Source organism: Panthera leo, chromosome B2 (genome assembly GCF_018350215.1).
Source record: "Panthera leo isolate Ple1 chromosome B2, P.leo_Ple1_pat1.1, whole genome shotgun sequence".
Classification (NCBI taxonomy): Eukaryota; Metazoa; Chordata; class Mammalia; order Carnivora; family Felidae; genus Panthera; species Panthera leo.
The window spans coordinates 131,556,961-131,579,782 of record NC_056683.1 but is presented as its reverse complement, the minus strand read 5'-3'; the positions used below and the strand labels follow the sequence as shown (position 1 = coordinate 131,579,782).

Sequence of the window (22,822 nt, the reverse complement as noted above, 5' to 3'; positions counted from 1 at the left end):
ATACATTGATATTTATGGACCTTATATAATATGTGTCATATATTATATCTTATATAGTATAATAAATTTTATATATTATACTATATATAACAATATATAACATATTATTTGTGATATGTTAATATATAACATATACCTTTATTTATTAGTATATGTCTCTCTCCTTGCAAACCCTTCTATGACTGTTGTACCATAAAAACTTGGACAAACTTGGCCTCTGTCGCATATGTAAGACTTTGCCCAATATGCATACCAATTTGAGAGTTTAACAATTATGGGCAAACTGAAACAAGCTTATTTAGATATGATTGAACAGGAACCACATTTTTGTATTCCCACATTGTATTACAACTTTTTACAATTCAAAATTTTCCAACATTTCAGGAAACAGCTAAAATAGGTATTATTCTGGAAGACTGAAAGCTTACAATCTGACAGAGACTGCAGAGAGTATTGTACATCTGATGAGGGTCTTGAACCATGAAGTGACCATTTGAATTTTTCCTTTTCCTTTTCTTTGTCTCCATTTTTACTCTTCTTCTTCCCAAGGTCTTTTGTATCTGCTTTTTCTAACACATTAAAAAATATATAATAAATCTTCTAACTATAAAACCTCAAACTATATTACTTACTCAGTTATTATGTTGGAAAGGAAGCCAAAACAGTAGTGTTATTTAAATATAAAACAATAGCCATAAATTTCCCAAAACACTACTCATCTCTAATTAGAAACATCAAAATAAAGCAAGAGAAAAGTGAAAATTGACAATGCACTGTCAAAGACATGCAGAATTATTTATTATTGACTACACATAATTTTGTATTAAGTGGAGATGATCATTTGAATATAATTTACATTATACATATTAATTAATATATATAATTATATATTATATATAATTCTGGCTAATTTTCTCATTTTAGAGTAAAGCTAGTATTTTTATTCCTCCTACTATATCATAAGCTCTCTATCTGCTGTTTCCTCCACGTAGAATACTCTTCTCTCCACATACCTTCATCTTTCTCAAGAAATCCCTCTCATCCTTGCAAACCTAGCTCAAAATTACTTAGAGAATTTTACCCTGATGCCCTAGACTAAATACGAATTCCTGTAGTTTTCTGAATTTCCCTTCAGGTCTCATGTCCAAGTATATGGTTAGAGTTGTTTGTTTGTTTTTTTTTTCAATTAACATTAGTCTCTCTCACTAGATCATAAATGCTAGGAGCTAAGCTCCACATCTGATTTTCTTCACCGAGTTATCACTAACTCTTGGAACATTTATTGTTACTCTACTCAGCAAGTAGTAGATTTTAATGGATGGATGGACAGTTGTTAATTTGTGATACATGCAAAAAGTCTTCTAAGTTCAAATTAACTTGAGAAATATTGCATGAAACAAATTTAATCAGCTTTCTTGGTTTGCTTTCTTTCATAAACTAATACACACTAGGTCATTTAAAGAAGGGCTTATGATAAGCAGATATCACTCACATACTTGATCTTGGTATGTTTTTAAGGAACATTTATAGTAATAGTTTCTCTGTGGTAAATGTTGGTAGATAAAATCTTGATAAGGAATAATTTGAACAAATTGTCAATATTTTATAAAACAATTATTTGAAATATCATTATAAAGGCTATCAAGGTATATAAAAAAAGCTAAGTATATTCTAGAATATCTAATCCTACTTTACTGTAAAAGCTTTGTTGCTCATATGCATAGCTATGTGAAATATTTTAGAAAATATAAAATAAATAATTATTCAATATATTTCTTATTTTATGATCTTATACTTTATAAAATAACTTGAAATTATTTTATTTTAAAATTTGAACTTCTACCTTGCAATAAATGGTCAGGTAATCATAATCTGTGTCTATTTCACATTTTCTTGGTGGGGGGCAATAAAGACAAAAACAGGACAACTTTCTCTTTTGTTGTTTTGGTCCATTCCACTCTACATATAACATATAAGGTAGATGAGTTTGATGGAGATTAAAAACTTAATGTCTCTTCCTATATTAACACTATACTATCAGTATCATCAAAATATATAGTTGCCTTTGATTTTTAAGACAGTAAAATATGGAACAATAACTACCATATAGTAAACAGCATTACTAGTCCTAAAATTCTACAAAGAAAGGATAGTAATTATTTTCATAACACTTAGTAAATGACAATGACAATAAAAAGTCATTAAATTCAGCAATGATTGTAAAGCATTTATATATAACAGTCATGTTGAATGGCATTGTAATAGAAAATCTCTTACCCTTTGGAACTTTGTCACTTTTCTCAGGTGCCTTTAATGCTGTCACTGAAGTGTCAAGTTTGAATTCTTTGCCATCTTTCATTTCTTTGCCATTCTTCACTTCTTTCCCTGCCTCTTTTAATTTGGTATCTACAACAGTTGTTTTGCTTTCAGAGCTGGACTCATCTGACAGCTTAAACTCAGGCAATATTTCTTTCAAGAGCTCCCAAACTTTGTCCGTATATCCTGGGCTTAAATAAAACACACCAACATGAATTTCCAAATTGAACTTTTTACTCCACCATTGATCATCAAGAAATTACTGACAGAAAAATCAATTGACAATTTCACAAGACTAATTTCAATAGTTACTTCAAATTTCAATAGTTACTTCAAATAGATACATTTATCCATCCAACATGCTTTGACTGAGTACCCACTGTGTGCTGGGCTTTGCTGATGCAAAGAGACCGAACAGAGTTCTGGTTCCAAATGGTGGTGTAAGATTCTGAACTTAGCAATTCCCATGACACACCAAACCTGTAACTACATATGGAACAACTTCCTTTGGAAAAAAAAAACAAAAACAAAAAAAACAACACACAAAAAAACCTAGCTGAGTGACTCCTATACATCTGCTGAATTAGAAAAAAAACAAAAAAACAAACCATACCGATGCAGCAAAAGTTACCCCAAGAGGGAAGTTCATAGCAATAAATGCCTATTTCAAGAAACAAGAAATATCTCAATTTAATTTTATACCTCAAGAACTAGAAAAGAAGAACAAACAAAATACAAAACTAATAAAAAGATGAAAATAACAAAGATCAGAGTGGAAATCAATGAAATAGAGCCTAACAATACAATAGAAAAAAAATCAATGAAACTTAGAACCGGTTTTTTGAACAGATGGACAAAATTGAAATATCTTTAGCTAGACTCACCAAGAAAAAGAGAAGACTCAAATAAAAACTGATACTACAGAAATACAAAGGATCACAATACAATCTATAAATAGTTATATGACAACAAGTCAGACAACCTAGAAGAAATCGATAAATTCCTAGAAATGTACAACCTACCAAGAGTGAATCATCAAGAAATAAAAAATCTGGACAGACCAATTGCTAGGCAGGTGATTGAATCAGTAATCAAAACAATCCCAACAAACAAAATTCCAGGATGAGATGGCTTCACTGGTGAATTCTACCAACATTTGAAGAATAATGAATGCCAATTCTTCTCAAACTCTTGTGAAAAAAATAGAAGGAACACATTCTAATTCATCTTACAAGGCCATCATTACTTTGATACCAAAACCAGACAAGGACACCACAAGTAAAGGAAATTACTGACCAAAATTTCTGAAGAACATAGATGCAAAAATCCTCAACAAAATATTAGCAAATCAAATTTAGCAATACATTAGAAGAATAATACACCATGAACAAGTGAGATTAATCCCAGGGATGTGTGTGAGGATGGTTCAATATTTGCAAATCTGTGTCATACACCAAACTAATGAAATGAATGATAAAAACCATAAGGTCATCTCAATAGGTGCAGAAAAAGCATTTGACAAAGTACAACGTCCATTTATGGTAAAAGTTCTCAACAAAGTGGGTTTAGAGAGAACATACCTCAACATAATAATGAAAAATATATCTTTTCCTCAAGGTCAGGAACAAGACAAGGATGCTACCTCTCACCACTTTCATTCAACATAGCATTGCCAGTCTTAACCAGAACAAGTAGACAAGGGAAATAAAAGGTATACAAATTGGACAGGAAGAAGTAAAATTGTCACTATTTGCAGATGACCTAATATATGTAGAAAATCCAAAAGATACAACCCCAAACTGTTAGAACTAATAGATGACTTAGGTTAAGTTGCAGGATACAAAATCGATATACAAAATATGTTGCATTCTATACACTAAATGAACCATCAGAAAGACAAATAAAACAATCCCATTTATAACTGCATCAAAAATAATGACACATCTAGGAATAAATTTACCCAATGAGCTGAAAGACTTGTACACTGAAAACTATAGGACATTAATAAAAGAAATTGAAGAAAGCTCAAATAAATGGGAAGACATTCTGTGCTCATGGATTGGAAGAATTAAGATTGTTAAAATGTCCACACTACCCAAAATCATTTGATGCAATCCCTTTCAAATTCTAACATTTTTCACATAAGTAGGGATCATCTTAAAAACTGTGTGGAACCACAAAAAACTGAATAGCCAGAGCAACTGGAGACAGAACAAAGCTGGAGTCATCACACTTCCTGATTTCAAACTACGTTCTAAGTCTATAATGATCAAACAATATGCTATTGACATACAGACACTTAGATCAATGGAACACAATAGACAGCGAAAAAATAAACCCACCCGTGTATAGTCAATTAACTTATGACAACAGAGACAAGAATACACCATGTGAAAAAGATAGTCTCTTCAAGAAATGGTGTTGGAAGAATTGGATAGCCACATGCAAAAGAATGAAACTGGATCACTATCTTACACCATACACAAAAATCAATTCATCATGGATTAAAGACTTGAATGTAAGACCTAAAGCCACAAAACTCCTAGAGAAAACATAGGCATCTTGACATTGGTCTTGACATTGTCATTTTTGTTTTTGTTTGGATTTGACTCCAAAGACAAGGGCAACAAATGTAAAAACAAGTAAGTGAGACTGTATCAAACTGGAAAGCTTCTGCACAGCAAACGAAATGACCAACAGAATGAAAAGGCAATCTATTGAATGGAAGAAAATATTCTTAGTTGTTTTTTTTTTTTAATATTTATTTATTTTTGAGAAAGAGAGAGAGAACATGAGCAGGGGAGGGACAGAGAAAGAGGGAGACACAGAATCCAAAGCAGGCTCCAGGCTCTAAGCTGTCAGCACAGAGCCTGAAACGGGGCTCAAACTCACAAACTGTGAGATTATGACCTGAACCGAGGTCGAACGCTTAACCAACTGAGTCACCGAGCCACCCAAGAAAATATTTTCAAATCTTATATCTCATAGGGAGTTAAAAATAGATGAAGTACTCATATACCTCAAAAGCAACAAACAAACCATCAAAACCCAAACTGTTCAATTAATAAATGGATAGAGGATCTGACTGGACAATTTCTCCCCCCCCAAAAAAAGACATAGGTACATTAAAAGATATTCAGCATCACTAATCATCATGTAAATGTAAACAAAAACCACAATGAGATTTTACTTCATAACTGTTAGAATGACTGTTATACAAAAAATAAAATAAAAGTACAGTTGTGGTGAGGATATGGAAAAAAAGGAAACTTTATGCACTCTTGGTGAGATTGTAAGCTGATGCAGTCACTATGGGAAACAGGATGGAATTTCTCCAAAATATTTAAAAAAAGAACTATCATACAATCCAGAAATTCCAGTTCTGGGTTATCTGAATAAAAGGAAAACACCAATATGAAGAGATATGTGCACCCCTTTGTTTCTTGCGCATTATGTACAAGACGCAAGATATGGATAAGAAAGGTGTGGCATATATATACAATGGAACATCACTTAGCCATAAGAAAAGATAAAAATCCTTCCATTTGTGCACAACGTGATGGATCTAGAGGGTATTATGTTAAAGGTAATAAGTCAGAGAAAGATGAAAACTGTATGTATGTACATGTAGACTCTAAAACGCAAAACAAACAAAAGAAAACAGAAACAGACATGTAGATACAGGAAATAAACTGTTGGCTATCAGAGGCGGAGGCATTAGGGGTTGGATGAAGTAGGTGAAGGGATTAAGTAGAAATTCCCAGTTATAAAAATAAGTCATGGTGAGGCACTGTTCGGCATAGGGGATACAGTCAATGATATTGTCGCAACTATATCATAACAGATGGTAGCTAGACATCACGGGGACCACTTAGTAATGTGTAAAAATGTTGAATCACCATAATGTATGCCTGAAACTAATAGGAAATTATATGTCAATCAGATTTCAGCTTAAAGAAGCGAGGTAGCAAAGTGCTCTATTCCGGATGAACTACGCCGACATCAGAGAAATGTGCCAAGAAACAAATATTCTCCTCATTTGAAATTGTCTTCTTACATCCTCTCAGACATATCATTGATTATGTTCCTATTATTATATGGAGAGTTAAGAGGTTTCTTTTTTCTTTTCAGATGGTAAAACTGCACGAGTGGAAGGAAAACATAAGAGGCAAGGCCAATAATTGCACGTAGACCAGTGCCTCCTTTTGGTACTCCCTCAGGAGAGTGGAAGGGAAGGTGTCTGTTGGAAATGCCACAAAACACTTTCCTCCTAGCTGATTTTCACGTGGGAAAAGGTTCCAGTAGTCAACACTAGTTCTCCTTGACCATGTACAACCATGGAAAACCATGAATGTGACTGCAAGGCCCTGAGTCTTTCTCTTCACACTCAAATCCTTCCTGGCAACAGAAATATTCTACTCCTGAACATACCATGTGGCTCTGACAGTATCATTCTCCCGCCTTCAATGCCTCTCTCCTTCCTCTCCTTCAATCAAATCCAGCCAACGGTAAAGGCCCAGACCAACTCAGAACACTCCACGAGGCCCTCTCTGACCCCTACCAGCATCCTCGGCTGATGGCCATTGCTTCCATATTTCAACTTAAACGTTTCTTGACACTCTTTTTTATACTATTTCATGACATTCTTTTCATTTAAAATTATATATGTATACATAAAATTGAAATTTTATAGTATAATTGTAGTTTAGAATTATATGAATAATGCAGCAGAATGTTCATAGGAAAATACTCTTCAAATTGTGATATACATACATCAAAGACAGTGTATATCTTTTAGTTTTCAGTTGTATTTAGGAGAAAATTGATAAATTTGAATGTTTGGGTCAGTCTCACTCTTCTTTAGACTTTTCCCCATTTGCAAAGATTGAGTACTAACTACCATATATCTTTCTAGATAATATTAAATAATCTAGTGACAGTCACTAGACAGAGAAAGAAACTTATAGTAATTATGTCTCTTCCATACATTAGTATTTTTTCTATCACCTACTCACTTATCTTAAGAACAACCATATTGGATAGGTCATTTTACTCTCATTTTACATATAAAGAAAGTTATATTACTTGCAAAATTCACATAGCTTGAAATTGAAAGTGTAGGAACATAAACCTAGCTATATAGTTCTGATTCCTGAGCTCAAGCTTTTCTGCCTCATTTTCATAGAAATGAGCACCCATAAATTCATGCAAATTGGACATCTAAAATTGCTCAACATTTTTATTAATTTTAAAGTGGTCTCCTTATAATTCTGAAAATAGATGAATACTTTTCAATTTTCATATATGATTTCAGTGTATGATTCTGGCAAGAGACAATTCACAATTCTTTTGACTAATTTTCTAGTTGCGAATGATTTTGATCTCCTATTTCTGTACTGTTCTCCAATGGACTTCTGATGATTTCATGTCCCTGCTATCTTTATTCACTTCCATGCAGGAAAAATTAAGCAAAATTATAAACATTCCATCAACACTGAAGATAAAAATTTAGAAAAGCCCATACTTTTACACCTCATTCTGTCTCTACCTCTCTCCACTAATATTGTCCATATAATGTCAAGAAATACTCTGTTTTATTAGGTATCAAAAAAGGATTTTCCCATGAGACAACCCAAAAGAGTGTTGTCTAGACCTTTCCTTAAGATTAAAAAAATAATAATAAGATTATCTCTCCTTTCAGGAAAGTAGTCCTTTGAGGAAGGGATCTATACTTCCATTTTTTCCCTGCAGATATTTTTATTTGAACCAAGCAATAGCTAATTTATCCTGCTGAAATGATGCTTTAGATGGTAAGATCCAAGTTACTAGGGACCAAATTCAATCTCCTCTAACCTGGACCCTTTGAGAACAGTAGCTTCCCAATATCAGTCAAAGATCAGAGATGATCCAAACTGATAATTGAACTATGGATTTGATCTTCTTATAAAATACAACATCTGAATTGATGATATGTTCAGATGTATCAATGTAATGTTTTTCTATGCACTTTGACCTGATTAATTTCTTTTTTTTTTAATTTTTAACATTTATTTATTTTTGGAGACAGAGAGAGACAGAGTGTGAGCAGGGGAGGGGCAGAGAGAGAGGGAGACACAGAATCCTAAGCAGGCTCCAGGTTCTGAGCTGTCAGCACAGAGCCCGATGTGGGGCAAAAACTCATGAACCACAAGATCATGATCCGAGCCAAAGTCAGGCACTTAACCGAATGAGCCACTCAGGCGCCCCGACTTGATTAATTTCTACTATTAATGGTAATATAACCAAATTGTGTGTCTATAACCTTTATGTACGAAATAAAAGTACTCGTGAAATTTTAAGTAAGCATTACATTAAATGGCCTCTCTAGTTTGGACATAGACAGATATTTAGAATCACAGGAAAGAAAGACTGTGGGCTTTGGACCCAACAAGACTTAGATATATATTTTTTTCTCCTCCAGGTACAACGTACACAGCTTTGGGGTATTCGACCACTCTGGGCTTCAGTTTCTTCATTTGTAATAACATATATCCAGCTAATGAGGTTATATGAATGATTATATGAGATAATATTTTCAGGATTGTGATTTTTAATTAGAAATAATATATTAGTGTTCCTAATGCCTAACAGGTATTTTATTACTATTAATTATTTCCTAATATGTGTGGCTAATTACAAGTTGCCTTTATGGGCTAGAGAGGGCTATTCTTTTCATTTAAAATTATATGTATACATAAAATTGAAATTTTATAGTATAATTGAGAGAGAGAGGGATCGAGAGAATCCCAAGCAGGCTCTGCGATGTCAGCGCAAAGCCTAATAAGGGACTTGATCTTACAAACCGTGAGATCATGATCTCAGCTGAAACCAAGAGGTGGATGCTTAACCTACTGAGCCACCTAGGGCCCCCATATGTTTCTGTATTAAGTAAGGTTAGTAGTTGTATAAGTATAAAGGGACACCTGCTAACATGATAAATAACATGGTTTTAATATTTGTAATTCATATATTTATATATTAAATTCACAGTATTCTTCTAAAAACAGAATTTATCCTGAAATTCTCAAGGAAGTTTGTATAATACTATAAAATATTAATACACTAAAATATTATTTTCACAAACGTTTTGTAAAATATGAGATGTTCTTTAAATTTTCTGAAAGCTTAATAATACTTTAGTTAAAGAAACATTACTGGGAAAGAAAGAAAAATACATATGAAGAACTTAATGGTAAAACCTACTGGAGAGGAATCACTTCTGGTAACCATCCGGTAAGCGCATGAATCACCGTGAACTCCCCTAATTCTCTCCTCTCGGCTACATGGATGCTAAAAAAGCAAATGCGCAATAGCATAGTTAATAACATTTGAAAACATACACAAAGAGATATATAAGCACCGAGAATCTTTAATAAGCAGTGATATAATAATAAATGTAGGGGTCATATGGCTTATATGTTACAGTAGAAGAAAATACTATTCCAACAGCCAGATGATTCGTTTTGTTAAAGCGCTTAAAGGAATCCAATCTAAAAGTTCATGTTTATTTTAAAAACACGCTATACGCCTTATTTTAAAAAGATATGTTAACATTCATGTCATATACACAAAGCATATTCAAATATATGTTATAAAGTATATAAATTTAGATGATATACATTGTATATATTCGATATACCATCATATTCTTTACAAAATAGAACCATGTCTTTTTATATTTCCGATGTTAGCTCCTATTCCAGGATGCCCATGAGGCTGGGTACTAAATCAGTCTCATACATAGCAGGTCAAGGCTACATCAGATAGCCCTAATTTAGTCCTTAGATAATCTCAGAGAGATGACAAGTATCTCTTCTATCCGATACAAATGAGTAGATCTGCCACCATAGCATGAAGTCAGAGGAGAGTGTGATGACCCAATACCACTCTGCTCATTTTAGTCCCTTTTTCCCCCCAAAGTGATTGGTCTATTTGCAGAGACGCAGAAATGCCACAGCCCTGTTCTGGCCAGGAGTCACACTGGCAGTTTACCACGTGCCAATGGAGGGGATTAATGATATTGACCAGACGTGTTCTCTTCTTCAGAAAGAAATCTTACTATCTTAGTCCCATGTTCTAACATCTATAAACTTTTATTGGTTTGTTACTCAGACGTTATGAATTTTGATGTGCCTACACATGTCACAGATACCAGAATTCTCCTGGGAAAGTTCACAGTCTAAACTATGAATAATCATATTTAGGAAGTGCCTGCATACCTCATGTGAAGAGTGTTCTTTCCTTTGCGTAGTGCACAGTGATAGTGAAATACTTACTACACGTTAATTTTTTAATGTAGAAAGCTAAAACTCATATTAAAATAATTGCTATATACTATAAAATTTGAGAAAAAAAGTGCAGAGACAAGTATAAATTGTACCACAAGTATACAGGTAGCCACTATAATGCCTAAGAAATGTCTTACATTTAGTCTGGTCCTTTATTTCTAAGCTGGATTTATTGATTTTTTAAAATAGCAATAGTTCTATTTCTTAGGAGGCTCTAAAATTCTATGGAACTATAGCTTTAAGAAAGACAAAATACCACTCCAATTTTCCAGGTCACCCATTTAGCGCTTCACTGCCATTAATTCAGCTCCAGTTCTCAGAACTTCAAGTTAGGTCTGAGAATTAGGAACATTAGGAACATCATTTTCTTTCAAAACAAACAAACGCGGTTGTCACCAGCGTGAATACTCAGTTCTATTCAGCTACTTTAAAAGATCTGGGCTGAGTTTTTTGTTTTTTTTTTAATCATTGAAATTAAGAGTTGTGAGCTTGGTGAAACAAATTCTGAACAGAAGATCGAAGGTTGGTGAGAGAAAAGAGATCTGTCTAGGATGGCAGCGGAGTGGCTGGTTTTATTGTGTAGCCTTGGGAAAGAACAAAGGAAGCTGAGCCAAAGGAAAATCCAGACAAAAAAACCAAACTGGAGTGCCCTTCTGATGGACAGAGCTCTGTTAACAGAAGGGGAGGAGGCTGAGCAAAGGGTTGCAGTGGTCTGTTGGAGCCCGAAGGCATCCTGCTGACAATGAGATGCTGTCACACCCTGCAGGAGGGAGAAGGGTATCAAATTCAAGGCGGCTCAGTATAGGTGAGAATCCCCCCCACGGAGCAATGATACAAAGTTGCCAGGCCTTTGCAACTCAAGCATCTAAGATTCTTTTTGCATGGCTAGGGCGGGGAGGCATTGACCTAAGGTCTCTGTAGGTGGGAGCCAAGAGGATGAATGTGGCAGACACATCTCATACATGTTGATGGACAAGACATGCAAGCATGGAAGACATACGCAGATTTCACAAGAATATTGAAGCAAATGGAAGAAGTTTTTATCACAAATGTATTAAAAGGGAGCAGTGTTACCAAAATCTTGAGGAGGGTATCAAAAACATTGTTATCCTTCAGAAGAGCTCAGGTTTTCAAGATTATAAATTATTGCTGCATGTACAGAACCTAAAACTTTAACTGGATTCCAGTGTACATGATTCGCTGTTTAGATGAACGAGTACTTCCCCCTACAAAAACAACCTTTTTCTCCTGCTGAGGTGAAACACTATTTTTCACGATCACCTTCTATTCATCGTAAGAAAGCACTGGATATAGAATAATTTTTGAGTATTTTCTCTTGGGAGAATTTTGTCTTATTGCTGGATAACCCAATATTTCAAACTAGTGGTTTTGGTATTTTTATATCAAAACGTTTACAGTGTTTGGAAAGAAAGCTATTTTAAATAGATTTTTTTTTAATGAAGCTATGTGATATAGATGTATAGTTTTTTGTTGTCTTTTTGTTTTCATGCGAGTGACAGTTCTTCTGTCTACATACTCAACATTTGCCAGCTTAATGATAGCTTTACACAAAAGCATTGGCCAGAGTTCAAAGTCATAGGTTGTGGCTGGAAGCAATAGATTGTTGTCTTCATCAAAAGGCAGAAAGTCATCAATAGTTATCTTTCTCCAACAACCCTAAAAATGAGAAGAAAGGAATGTACAGTTAGTGATTTACATTATTTTTCTCATATATTATTGTATACTACTGATGTTATTATTTACTCCTTTCATAATTTTGCCTTACCTTCTTACATCTAAAGACTGGTGCACTGGTTTTCAATACTACTGTGGCTGAGAATTTTAGCTGTTTTATTTAATTTAATTTAATTTAATTTATTTTATTTTATTTATCTATATCAACAGTCATTATTGATGAAACCTTATAGACACATTCTTGGGCGCCCACCCTATATAATGCAGTAGATCAAAGTGTTTCAAACAGCAGAACCAAAACATTATACAACCATGGATAAGTTTGGTCATAATTAAATAACAACATAATCATAACACAAATTCTCCAAGTATAAGTAATCATTGTTCACTCTGATAGACTCAGTGACTTTAAACTTCCAATTACCAGAATCCTTTTTACTCCTAATTAAAGATCTAATTTTTAACATGAAGTTAATTAATACTTTAATAAAAGGATTATATATTTACCTGTATGCATATTACTTCACAGTTAAAAGTTTGGGACAAATGGTAACTTTAATGGTTATGAACTCAAATATTTTTTAAACTTTGGTTTTACATGCAAAATTTTATTATGAATTTATTCTTTTGCCCAAGAAATATTTTCAGCAGTGATGCAGGCATTGTGAACCCCAAGTCTGCATTAACACCTGGCCTATAGCAGTGAATTGCTTAGAGTCTAGTGACAGGAGACATATATGCAAATAACATAAAACAATATTTTCATGGTGCTCTAGGACCAGAAAAGCAAGTATGACAAATATTGCTTATGCAGTCTTCACAAGAAGGTGACATCTGAACTAAAGATTCAACAAACACTAGTCTTCCCAGTACATAGGGGCAATAGGGGCATGATTTCTTTGTATGGGATGAGTAACTCTGAATTCATATTGCCTTATTTAGTGATTTCATGTCTTTCTTTCTTCTCTAACGGATTATATAGGGCAAGACAGGATTAAAACTTATGTGTATAGCCACTCCCTCTCCTAATTTCAAATGACATGACCCAAAAGAATACACAACGAAATAAGCCGGAGACAAAAGGACAAATATTTTCTAATCCTATTTGTATGACATATTTGGAAAAAAGCAAACTTACAGAGACAAAAGGCATACTTGAAGTTCCCAGGGGTTGGGGGTGAAGGGGAATGAAAGATTATTGTTTAAGGGGTACAGAGTTTCCAGTTGGGATGATGAAAAAGTTGTGGAAATAGATAGTGGTGATAGTTGTACAGCATTGTAAGAATACTTAATGCCTCTGAATTGTGCATTTATAACATTCAAAATGCCAAATGTTATGGTACATATATTTTACCACAATGAAACCTAGTAATATGAGAACAATTTTGAACGAACCAACTGGGTCCCCACGAAAGAAATGTTTTAAAGCAGACATAAGCACTTAAGCTAAACCAGTTCAATGAGTATCATCTACTTACAGCTGATCAATAATATATTTCAATTGAGAATGCTTTCATTACTAAACACCATTGAACTGTATAGTCTAAATAGATCGAACTGCATGGTACATGAATTGCATCTCAGAAGAGCTATTATGAAAAATACACAGGGATAAGTGTTCAGTATTACACTTAAAAACACACTTTGACTAGACTTATAACAATTTTCCTGGGAGTTTTTGATTCTTTCATATTAAAATTTGGTTGGTGGCTTCCTTAAAGTTTATGAAGAAATTAAATGTTATATATGTAAATATAAATGTTACATATAAATATTATATATATGAGACCTCATCGTAGAACATTGACTTTATTTATTTGAGACTTTATCTTAGAACACTGAAATTTTTGAAATTTTATTTTAGAGAGAGAACACGAGAGAGAGTGCAGGGTAGAGGTAGAGGGAGAGAGAGAAAGAGAGAGAGACAGGGAGAGAGAGAGAGAGAGAGAGAGAGAGAGAGAGAATCTTAAGCAGGCTCCATGCTCAGCATGGAACCCAATGAGGGGCTCAAACCCACTGCCCTTGGATCATGACCTGACCCGAAATCAAGAGTTGGGTGCTCAACCAACTGAGCCACCCAGGTGCCCAACACTGAAACATTTTTACACTTTTTTTTCTTACCTGCATGTAAAAGATGTACATGGGGCAGTTTTTACTGAGTTTACTGTGTTAGCACCGCATAATTTGAAATGACCATCAAAATGTTTAATTACTTAGCACATTTATGAAGAAGGATGCTGCCTTTATTAGTATAAATATACATTACTAAGTTACTTTAGAATATAGTCATGTTCAAATTTTAATATTTTCCACACTTGAATTCTAGGTCAAGATAACTAAATGGCTACATATATTTATATCCTCTGCCTCCTAAGACCATGCTAAAGGGATAATAAAAAATATTTTCGGGGGGGCTTGGGTGGCAGGGTCGGTTAAGCATATGACTTTGACTCAGGTCATGATCTCATGGTTCATGATTTCAAGCCCCGAGTGGGTTTCTATGCTGACAGTTGGGAGCCTGGAGCCTGCTTCGGATTCTGTGTCTCCCTCTCTCTCTACCTCTCCCCTGCTCATGCTCTGTCTCTCTCTCAAAAATAAATAAACATTAAAAAATTTGTTTGTTTTTTTTTAATTAATAGCATCAATCACAATTACAAAAGATCAAGGAAGGAGCAATCAGCGGACAGAGATTTCAGCACGTATCTGAATGAACATAATTATATAGATTAGGATAGAACCCTAACAGCACTCCCCCACCTTCAGCCCAGTAACAGGTGGTGCCCTTCCCATACAGGGCCTGAGGGTGAAAGTCTGACTTCTGTGACTGTCCTGAAGTAAACAGGGCAGTTTCTCTTCCCAGTGGAGTCAGCGGGCAGAATTGTGACTTCTATCAACCTCCCGCAATAAAGAGGAAGTGCTTTCTGCATAAGTAGAACCTGTTGGAGGAAGTCTTATTTCCACACTCTACCCATGCAGGGATGAAGCAGTACACCTCCCCCTCCTCAGCTAGTGCTAAGGACACTGCGGGATCAAGTCTTATCATGGGACAACAAAGGAGTGACAGAGCAGAGTAGCAATGCACAGGCTTTATAAACCAAATCAACACATGAAGCACAGCCCACAAAAGTGAGCCAGGATGTGCACTCTGAATCTAAACAGGTTGACTACTTGCTAAAATAAAAAATTTAATTAGCAATCAGTCATACAACATAACACTAAAGATGTCCAGGAAACTGTCCAAAATTACCCATCATGCAAAAACCAGGAAAATCTAAAATTCAATGAGAAAACACAGTCAACAGAGTACAGTGCCAAAATGACAGGGAATTTAGAATTTTTAGTTAAGAAATCTAAAGCAGATGTCATAAAAATGCTCCAGGAAGCAACTATGAATATTCTTTGAAGCAAATAAAAAATAGAATACCTTATCAAAGAAATAAAAAATATGAGGAAAAACAACAGAAATTTTGAAATAAAAAAAAACACCCTTCACAGGAAAAGATCAATAGCAGAACGCAAATGGGAAAGAAATTGGTGAATTGGAATTTAAGTCAATAGAAATTATGAACAACCAGGAAAAATAGATTTTTACAAATGATAGGAACCTCAAGGACCTGTGAGACAGTGAAGGAAGATATAACATGCATGCCATCAGAGTCCCCCCAAAATGAGAAAAAGAATGTGGGGCTGAAAAAATATTTAAATGAGTAATGACTGAAAACTTTCCCAAATTTTCTTAAGACATGACCCTACAGGTTCAAGGAGCTCAACATATCCCAGAGAGGATAATCTCAAAGAAATCTACACCCAGACACATTAAATTCAAACTTCTAAAAACTGGAGACACAGAAAAAAGCCAGAAACCAGCTAGCTGGCGAGAAAAGAACACCAAATCGCTCTCCAGAAACCACAGAGGCCAGAAGGAAGTATCAGACTAGTTTTCAATGCTGACGAAAAAGGCCTGCCCAACCCACAACACTGTATCAAGTGAAAATACCATTTAGGAATTAGGGTGAAATAAAACATTTTCGGATAAAAGAAAGTTAAGATAATTTGTCACCAGAAGACTAAGAAAGGATGGTGAAAAAGAAAGAAGAAAAAAAATAAATAAAAAGGGTAGTGAAAGCAAGACAAAAAAAAAAAAAAAAAAGGAAATGACAGAAATCTTAGGACATCAGGAGTGAAGAAAGAGTAAAGAAACATACAAACATACGGCTAAATACAATAAAGTATTCTTTGCTTCTCGAGCTTTTAAAATTATATTTGATATTTGAAAGCAACATTTATTTTATAAAGGTTCTGAATATGTATAAAAACATCTAATCAATTATGTTATAAAGGCGTAAAGGGACCCAAATGGTGGTAAAGGGTCTATATTCTAATTTAAGCGGTAAAATGCTGATATTACTAGACTGTGATAAGCTAAGTATGTATATTTTAATCCCTAGAGCAACCACTAGAAAAAAAAGTAATGCTTAGAGATACAGTCATAAACACTAGAGATAATTCAACATGGAATCCCAAAGAATGTTCAAGAAAACACACAGGAATAGGGAAATAGACACAAAAAAATAAATAAATAACAGAAGTAACAGAGTAAGCAAATAATACAATGACAGACTTAAATCCCAATTATATCAAATATAAATTGCACACAAATTAAAGTGTAAGAAAAAAAAAGAAAAAGAAAAAAATAAAGTGTAAGAGCAAAGTGGATATATTTATGAAAATTAAGAATTTGCATATATTTGAATAGTTCCACATGTAGAAATCCCAGAAAAATAATCATAAGTGGGCAAAAATATATACACATAAATGCTATTTTACAGAATTGTATTGGTAAAACACTGGTCATAATCTAAATATCAATAAGAAATTAACAAAAAATGTATAATTATCATTACATTCAAACAATGGAGTACAAGGTAGATTGATATATTAGCGTAAATAATGCCCGTAGTTAGGGAAAAAATACGTTATAGAACAAGAAGTATCATATGATCCCATTGTTGCTATAAATTATAAATACTGGGTTTCATATATTTATAAGATACAAGTTTCTATTCAACCAGAATACCAGGTAGCCATCTTTCAATCCCATGAATACAGTCTCTGAGAAAACAAAGTCCTTGTTTTTGTCATTTAAAAATTGCATCTATCTATTTATTATCACTGTTATCAGTACTCTATGTTCTTTCAAGGACTGCAATTCCCATTTCAAAGAATGGACCAAAGTAGAGAAAACCAGCAGGAGAGTATTATAACCTGGCTTGTGTATTTGCCTAACAAACAGAACTGTAGGTTGCATTTGCAGATCACATGATACTGTACACAGAAAATCCTAAATACTCCACCACAAAACTATTAGAGGTAATAAGTAAATTCAGTAAGCTTGCAAGATACAAAATTAATATGCAGAAGTCAGTTGTGTTTCTGTATACTAAAAATGAAGTGGCAGAGAGAAAAATTAAGAAAATAATCCCATTTACAATTGCACCAAAAAGAATAAAATACCTAAGAATACACTTAATCAGGGGGGTGAAAGGTCTGTACTCTGAAAAGTATAAAACATTTAAAAGAAATTGAAGACAACACAAACAAATGGAAAACTATTCCATGCTCATAGATTAAAAGAATTAATTTTGTTAAAATGTCCATGCTATCCAAAACAGTCTACAGATTCAATGCAATCCCTATGGAAATACCAATAATACTTTTCACAGAACTAGAATAAAAAATACTTAAATTTGTATGGAACCACAAAAGACCCCAAATAGCCAAAGAAATCTTGAGAAAGAAGAACAAAACTGGAGGTATCACAGTCCCAGATTTCAGATATACTACAAAGCTGTGGTAGTCAAAACAGTATGGCACTGGCACAAAAATAAACACATAGATCAATGGAACGGAATAGAAAGCACAAAAATAAATCCATACTTATATGGTCAGTTAATCTATGAAAGAGGTAAAAATATACAATGGGGAAAGGACAGTGTTTTCAATAAATGGTGCTGGGAAAAATGGACAGCTACATGCCAAAAACTGACACTGGGCCACTTTCTTACCATACACAAAAATAAACCCAAAATGGATTAAAGACCTAAATGTGAGAACTGAATTTATAAAACTCCCAGAAGAAACCATAGGCAGTAATTTATTCGCCATCAGCCATAGAAACTTTTTCTAGATAGGTCTCCTAAAGCAAGAGAAACAAAAGCAAAAATAAACTTTTGAGACTACATCCCCCCAAAAAAGTTTGAAACAGCTGAGGAAGCCGTAAAAAAAGGTAACATAATGAATGGGAGAAAATGCTCATATATTATATACCTAATAAGGTATACAAAATATATCATATCTAAAATATATAAAGAATTTATACAACTTAAAACCCAGAAACCCCACAAATAATCCAATTAAAAAATGAACAGAGGATCTAAACAGACATTTCTCCAAAGAAGATATACAAATGGCCAACAGACACATGAAAATAAGCTCAACATCACTAATCATTAGGGAAATACAAACCAAAGTCACAATGAGATATCACTTTACACCTGTCACAATGGCTAGAATAAAAAGACGAGAAATAATAAATGTTGGTGAGGATGAGAACCCTTATGCACTGTTGGTGGGAATATAAATTGGTGCTGCCAGTGTGGAAAATAGTATGAAAGTTCCACAAAAAATTAAAAACAGAAATACCACAGGATCCAATAATTCTACTACTGGGTATTTACCCAAAGAAAACAAAAACACTAATTTGAGAAGATACGTGCACCCCAGTGCTTACTGCAGCATTATTTACAATAGCCAAGATATAGAAGCAGCCCAACTGACCATGGATATATGAAGAGATAAAGATATAGTGTGCATGTGTGTGTGTGTGGGGGGGGGGGGGTTGTGAGTGTGTGTGTGTGTGTGTGTGTGTGTGTGTGATGGAATATTTTTTGGCCATAAAAATGAATGAGATCTTGCCATTTGTGACAACATGGATGGATCTAGAGGGTATTATGCTAAGTGAAATAAGTCGGTCAGAGAAAGACAAATACCATATGATCTCACTTATATGTGGAATCTAAAAAACAAATGAATAAACAAAAAAAGAAAAAGAAAAAAACACACCCATAAATACAGAGAACTGGTGGTTGCTGGAGGGGAGGGGGAGAAAATGGGCAAAATGAGTGAAGGGGAGTGGGAGATACAGTTTTCTAGTTATGAATGAATAAGTTATGGGGATAAAAGATACAGCACAGGGAATATCGTCAAAGGTATCGTCATGGTGTTAGATGGTGACAGACAGTAGTTACACTTGTGGTGAGCACAGCATAATGTGCAAACTTATCAAATCACTATGTTATAAACCTGAAACTAATGTAAACACTGTGTGTCATTTATACCTCAACAATTTGAAAAACTAGGTTGGATCAATACATGAATATAAAATATATATATTTAAGCAAAATCCCTGAATAGAAAGCATCTAGACGGTAACAGCTTCTTATATATTTGTTACACATAGTAATGAATTTACTACGAGGATAGGGCATTGGATGTTCCATACACAGTGCTATGGGGAAAAATGAAGCAAAAGCAGGTGAGATAAAGTGCGAGGGTTTCAGATACAGTGGAGAGTGAAAGCTTCAGAACAAGTGTCTTTAACACTGAAACTAGAAGATACTCAGGCATTGGCTATTGTGTTCTAAAACAAACAAACAAAAAAAGTATTATCCAAGTATTCTATATGTAAGCAAATTATCATTCATATAGCAATCATATATAAAGGAAAATAGACCACAATATTTAAAGTTACCCAAAATATATAACATATATATTCTAAGTGAATATAAATTTGGAATGCACATTCCGATTGAATGAAAGATGAATGAAAGTACAATAATCAAGAGAAGACAAGCTGTAGCAGGATGATGAGGACTAAACCCTTTTATATATAGAATAAAGGATACATAATTATAAATATGTGTTCAAAGATAAATACCAATTAAAGTGTTTATTTAAAAAGCATGCATGCCAAGAAAATATTGAAGCAGAAGAATATTAGGTGGATCTTATTCTAAAAAATCAAATCATACTGTAAATCCATAACAATTAAAGTGATATGGTATTTTAAAAAGGACAAGAAAAATAGCAGGAGAAAATGGAGTCCAAAAACAAACACAAGTCCACATTGGAATGCAGTGTATGATCAAAGTAGTTTTCAAAATTAGTGGATAAGAGGCACCTGGGAGGCTCAGTTGGTTGAGCATCCAACTTCGGCTCAGTTCATGATCTCACAGTTCATGGGTTTGAGCCCTGCATCGGGCTCTGTGCTGATAGCTCAGAGCCTGGAGCCTGCTTCAGGTTCTGTGTCTCCCTCTCTCTCTGCCCCTCCCCTGCTCGCATTGTGTCTCTGTCTCTCTCAAAAATAAATAAACATTAACAATTTTTTTTAAATAAACAAAATAAAATTAGTGGATAAAAAGTACAACATTCAATATGTAATCCTGGGGCAATTCACTGAAATTTTAGGACAAAAAGGAAACCAGGTCTTCATTTCTCACTGTAGATAAACAAATCAAAGACCCAAATTAAAAAAAAAAAAAAAAAAGCCCAAAATGCTAGATAATATAAGGGTTTTTTTTTTAATGTTCTTGAGATAATGATATCTTACATTAAATAACATAAACATCCTAGAGTTAGTTAATAAAAATAATGACATAATCAACTACATAAAAATTACAAGCCTCCATTGGGTAGAAGACACAAAGTTAAAAGACAAATTTCAAAGCACTTCCTCTACCCCCACATTTGTGATTTTCTGCACAAATAAAAGAATACTTAGAGCTCTGTGACAAAACTTTGAATAACCTGTTTTATAAATAGGCAAATACGGGCAATTCAAGAAGTATGTAAGAGATGCACAGATTTGATGGGACACTAGAGGACTGCACATCAGACCTTGGCAGGAACGAAGCAAGTTTGGGCAAAAGATGCACAGCCAGGCCGCGCTGCAGGAGCATGGGACACAGCATTGCCACCATCTATGTACATCCTCTCCACCCTCACATCCTCACATAAGAGCGGTTGTTGGGCAAGTGAGCACCAGGTAAGCTGATCACATGCTTTCCCCCTGGCTCTAGCGAGAGGCGGAAAGAGGAAGGATCTGTTCCTCTGGCTTTCGTGGTGGAAGGTGGTAGGGGTGGGAAAGAGAGAAGGAAGGAATACATGAAAGAAAGAAGAATAGCAATAGTGTTGCAAATCTACCATTTGTCAGGACTTTTGCTAGTTTCTTCTACACAATTACCACATTTTCTCTTTACCTGTATTCATTCCATGACATATTTGATGTCTATTCTCTTGAGGGATGTGGTCTCTTTGCCTCTGTGTGCAAGGGACCCTGAAGGGTCCATGGGGCCAGGTGAATGGATCTAGAAATGCTGAGAGCCAGTAAAGCTTTCTCTCAGCCTCAGAGGGAGAACATGGCCTTGCATGTCCGCGACAAGTGCCAACAAACTGCCTACAAAAATAACTCATGTGGAAAAAGTTGTATCTCAGGGCTCAACAGTTTGGCAACAGCCCTGCAAGCCATTCGTCAGATGAGACCACTGAGGAACCAGAAGAAGCCACTGGACACCACGCCCCTCTTCCCTCAAGGGCTACCTTGTCTAGCCTGCTCAAATGATTGGATCAGACTGAAACTTCCAAGTTGGACTACGTTTTTTTGTTTTTTGTTTTTTGTTTTAATTCTGAATACAGGTGGGTTTGCACCTATGAGGAATCAGTACAGTTAAAGAGAAATAAGTCACAGTTTTACTGTAAAACGGAATGTAGTGTTAATAAATGTTGCAAATTCACATAGAAGGAAATTCCCAAAGAAGGAAGGATGTCAGGAAGCAGAGAGAAAGAAACTAACAGGGTTGGTTTACTATTCTGCTGATGCTCCTTTGCAATTCTTAATAACCGTTTTGAAGTTTATTTATTTTCAGAGAGAGAGAGTGTGTGAGCACAAGAGGGGCAGAGAGAGAGGGTAAGAGAGAATCCCAAGCAGGCTTTGCACTGCCAGAGCAGAACCTGATGCCTGGCTTGAGCTCACAAACTGTGAGATCATGACCTGAGCCAGAATCAAGAGTCGGATACTCAACTGACAGGGCCACCAAGGCGCCCCATAATTCTTAATAATTTTGAACTCCCTCCCACCTCAGTTTAAGTAAATGTGTGGAAAGTGGGGAGAGGGGAGCCAATACTGGGCATTTGACCTTGCCATTCTTCCCATGTTTACCTTCTGTCTATAATCCCTCAGCCCTATCCATGGTGTATCCTTACTGTCATTCTTCGGTGTACATTAAAACTTCAGAGTCTTGTCCCCCAAATCTGCCTCCTGACTGGTAAATAAGGAAGATAAAGGCATTTAGGAAGTCATTTTCTCTCTTCACAAAGTTTTGACTTTCAAAGTCTCTCACCTTGCTGTGAATATCAAAACACCAAAA

At 34.7% G+C, this 22,822-nt stretch overlaps 1 protein-coding gene across 8 annotated transcripts in view; it reads right to left on the bottom strand.

Moving 5' to 3' along the window:
• The window catches only part of ADGB (androglobin), a 162,014-nt gene that overhangs the window by 97,668 nt on the left and 41,524 nt on the right, over positions 1-22,822 (bottom strand). For all 8 annotated transcript variants that reach the window (XM_042940023.1, XM_042940028.1, XM_042940029.1 and 5 more), the window contains 4 exons: positions 12,181-12,320; positions 9,559-9,645; positions 2,278-2,507; positions 429-569 (listed from right to left, as the gene is read on the bottom strand). In XM_042940023.1, the coding sequence (XP_042795957.1) occupies positions 429-569; positions 2,278-2,507; positions 9,559-9,645; positions 12,181-12,320 (598 nt within the window). The remainder of the gene's footprint in view (positions 1-428; positions 570-2,277; positions 2,508-9,558; positions 9,646-12,180; positions 12,321-22,822) is intronic.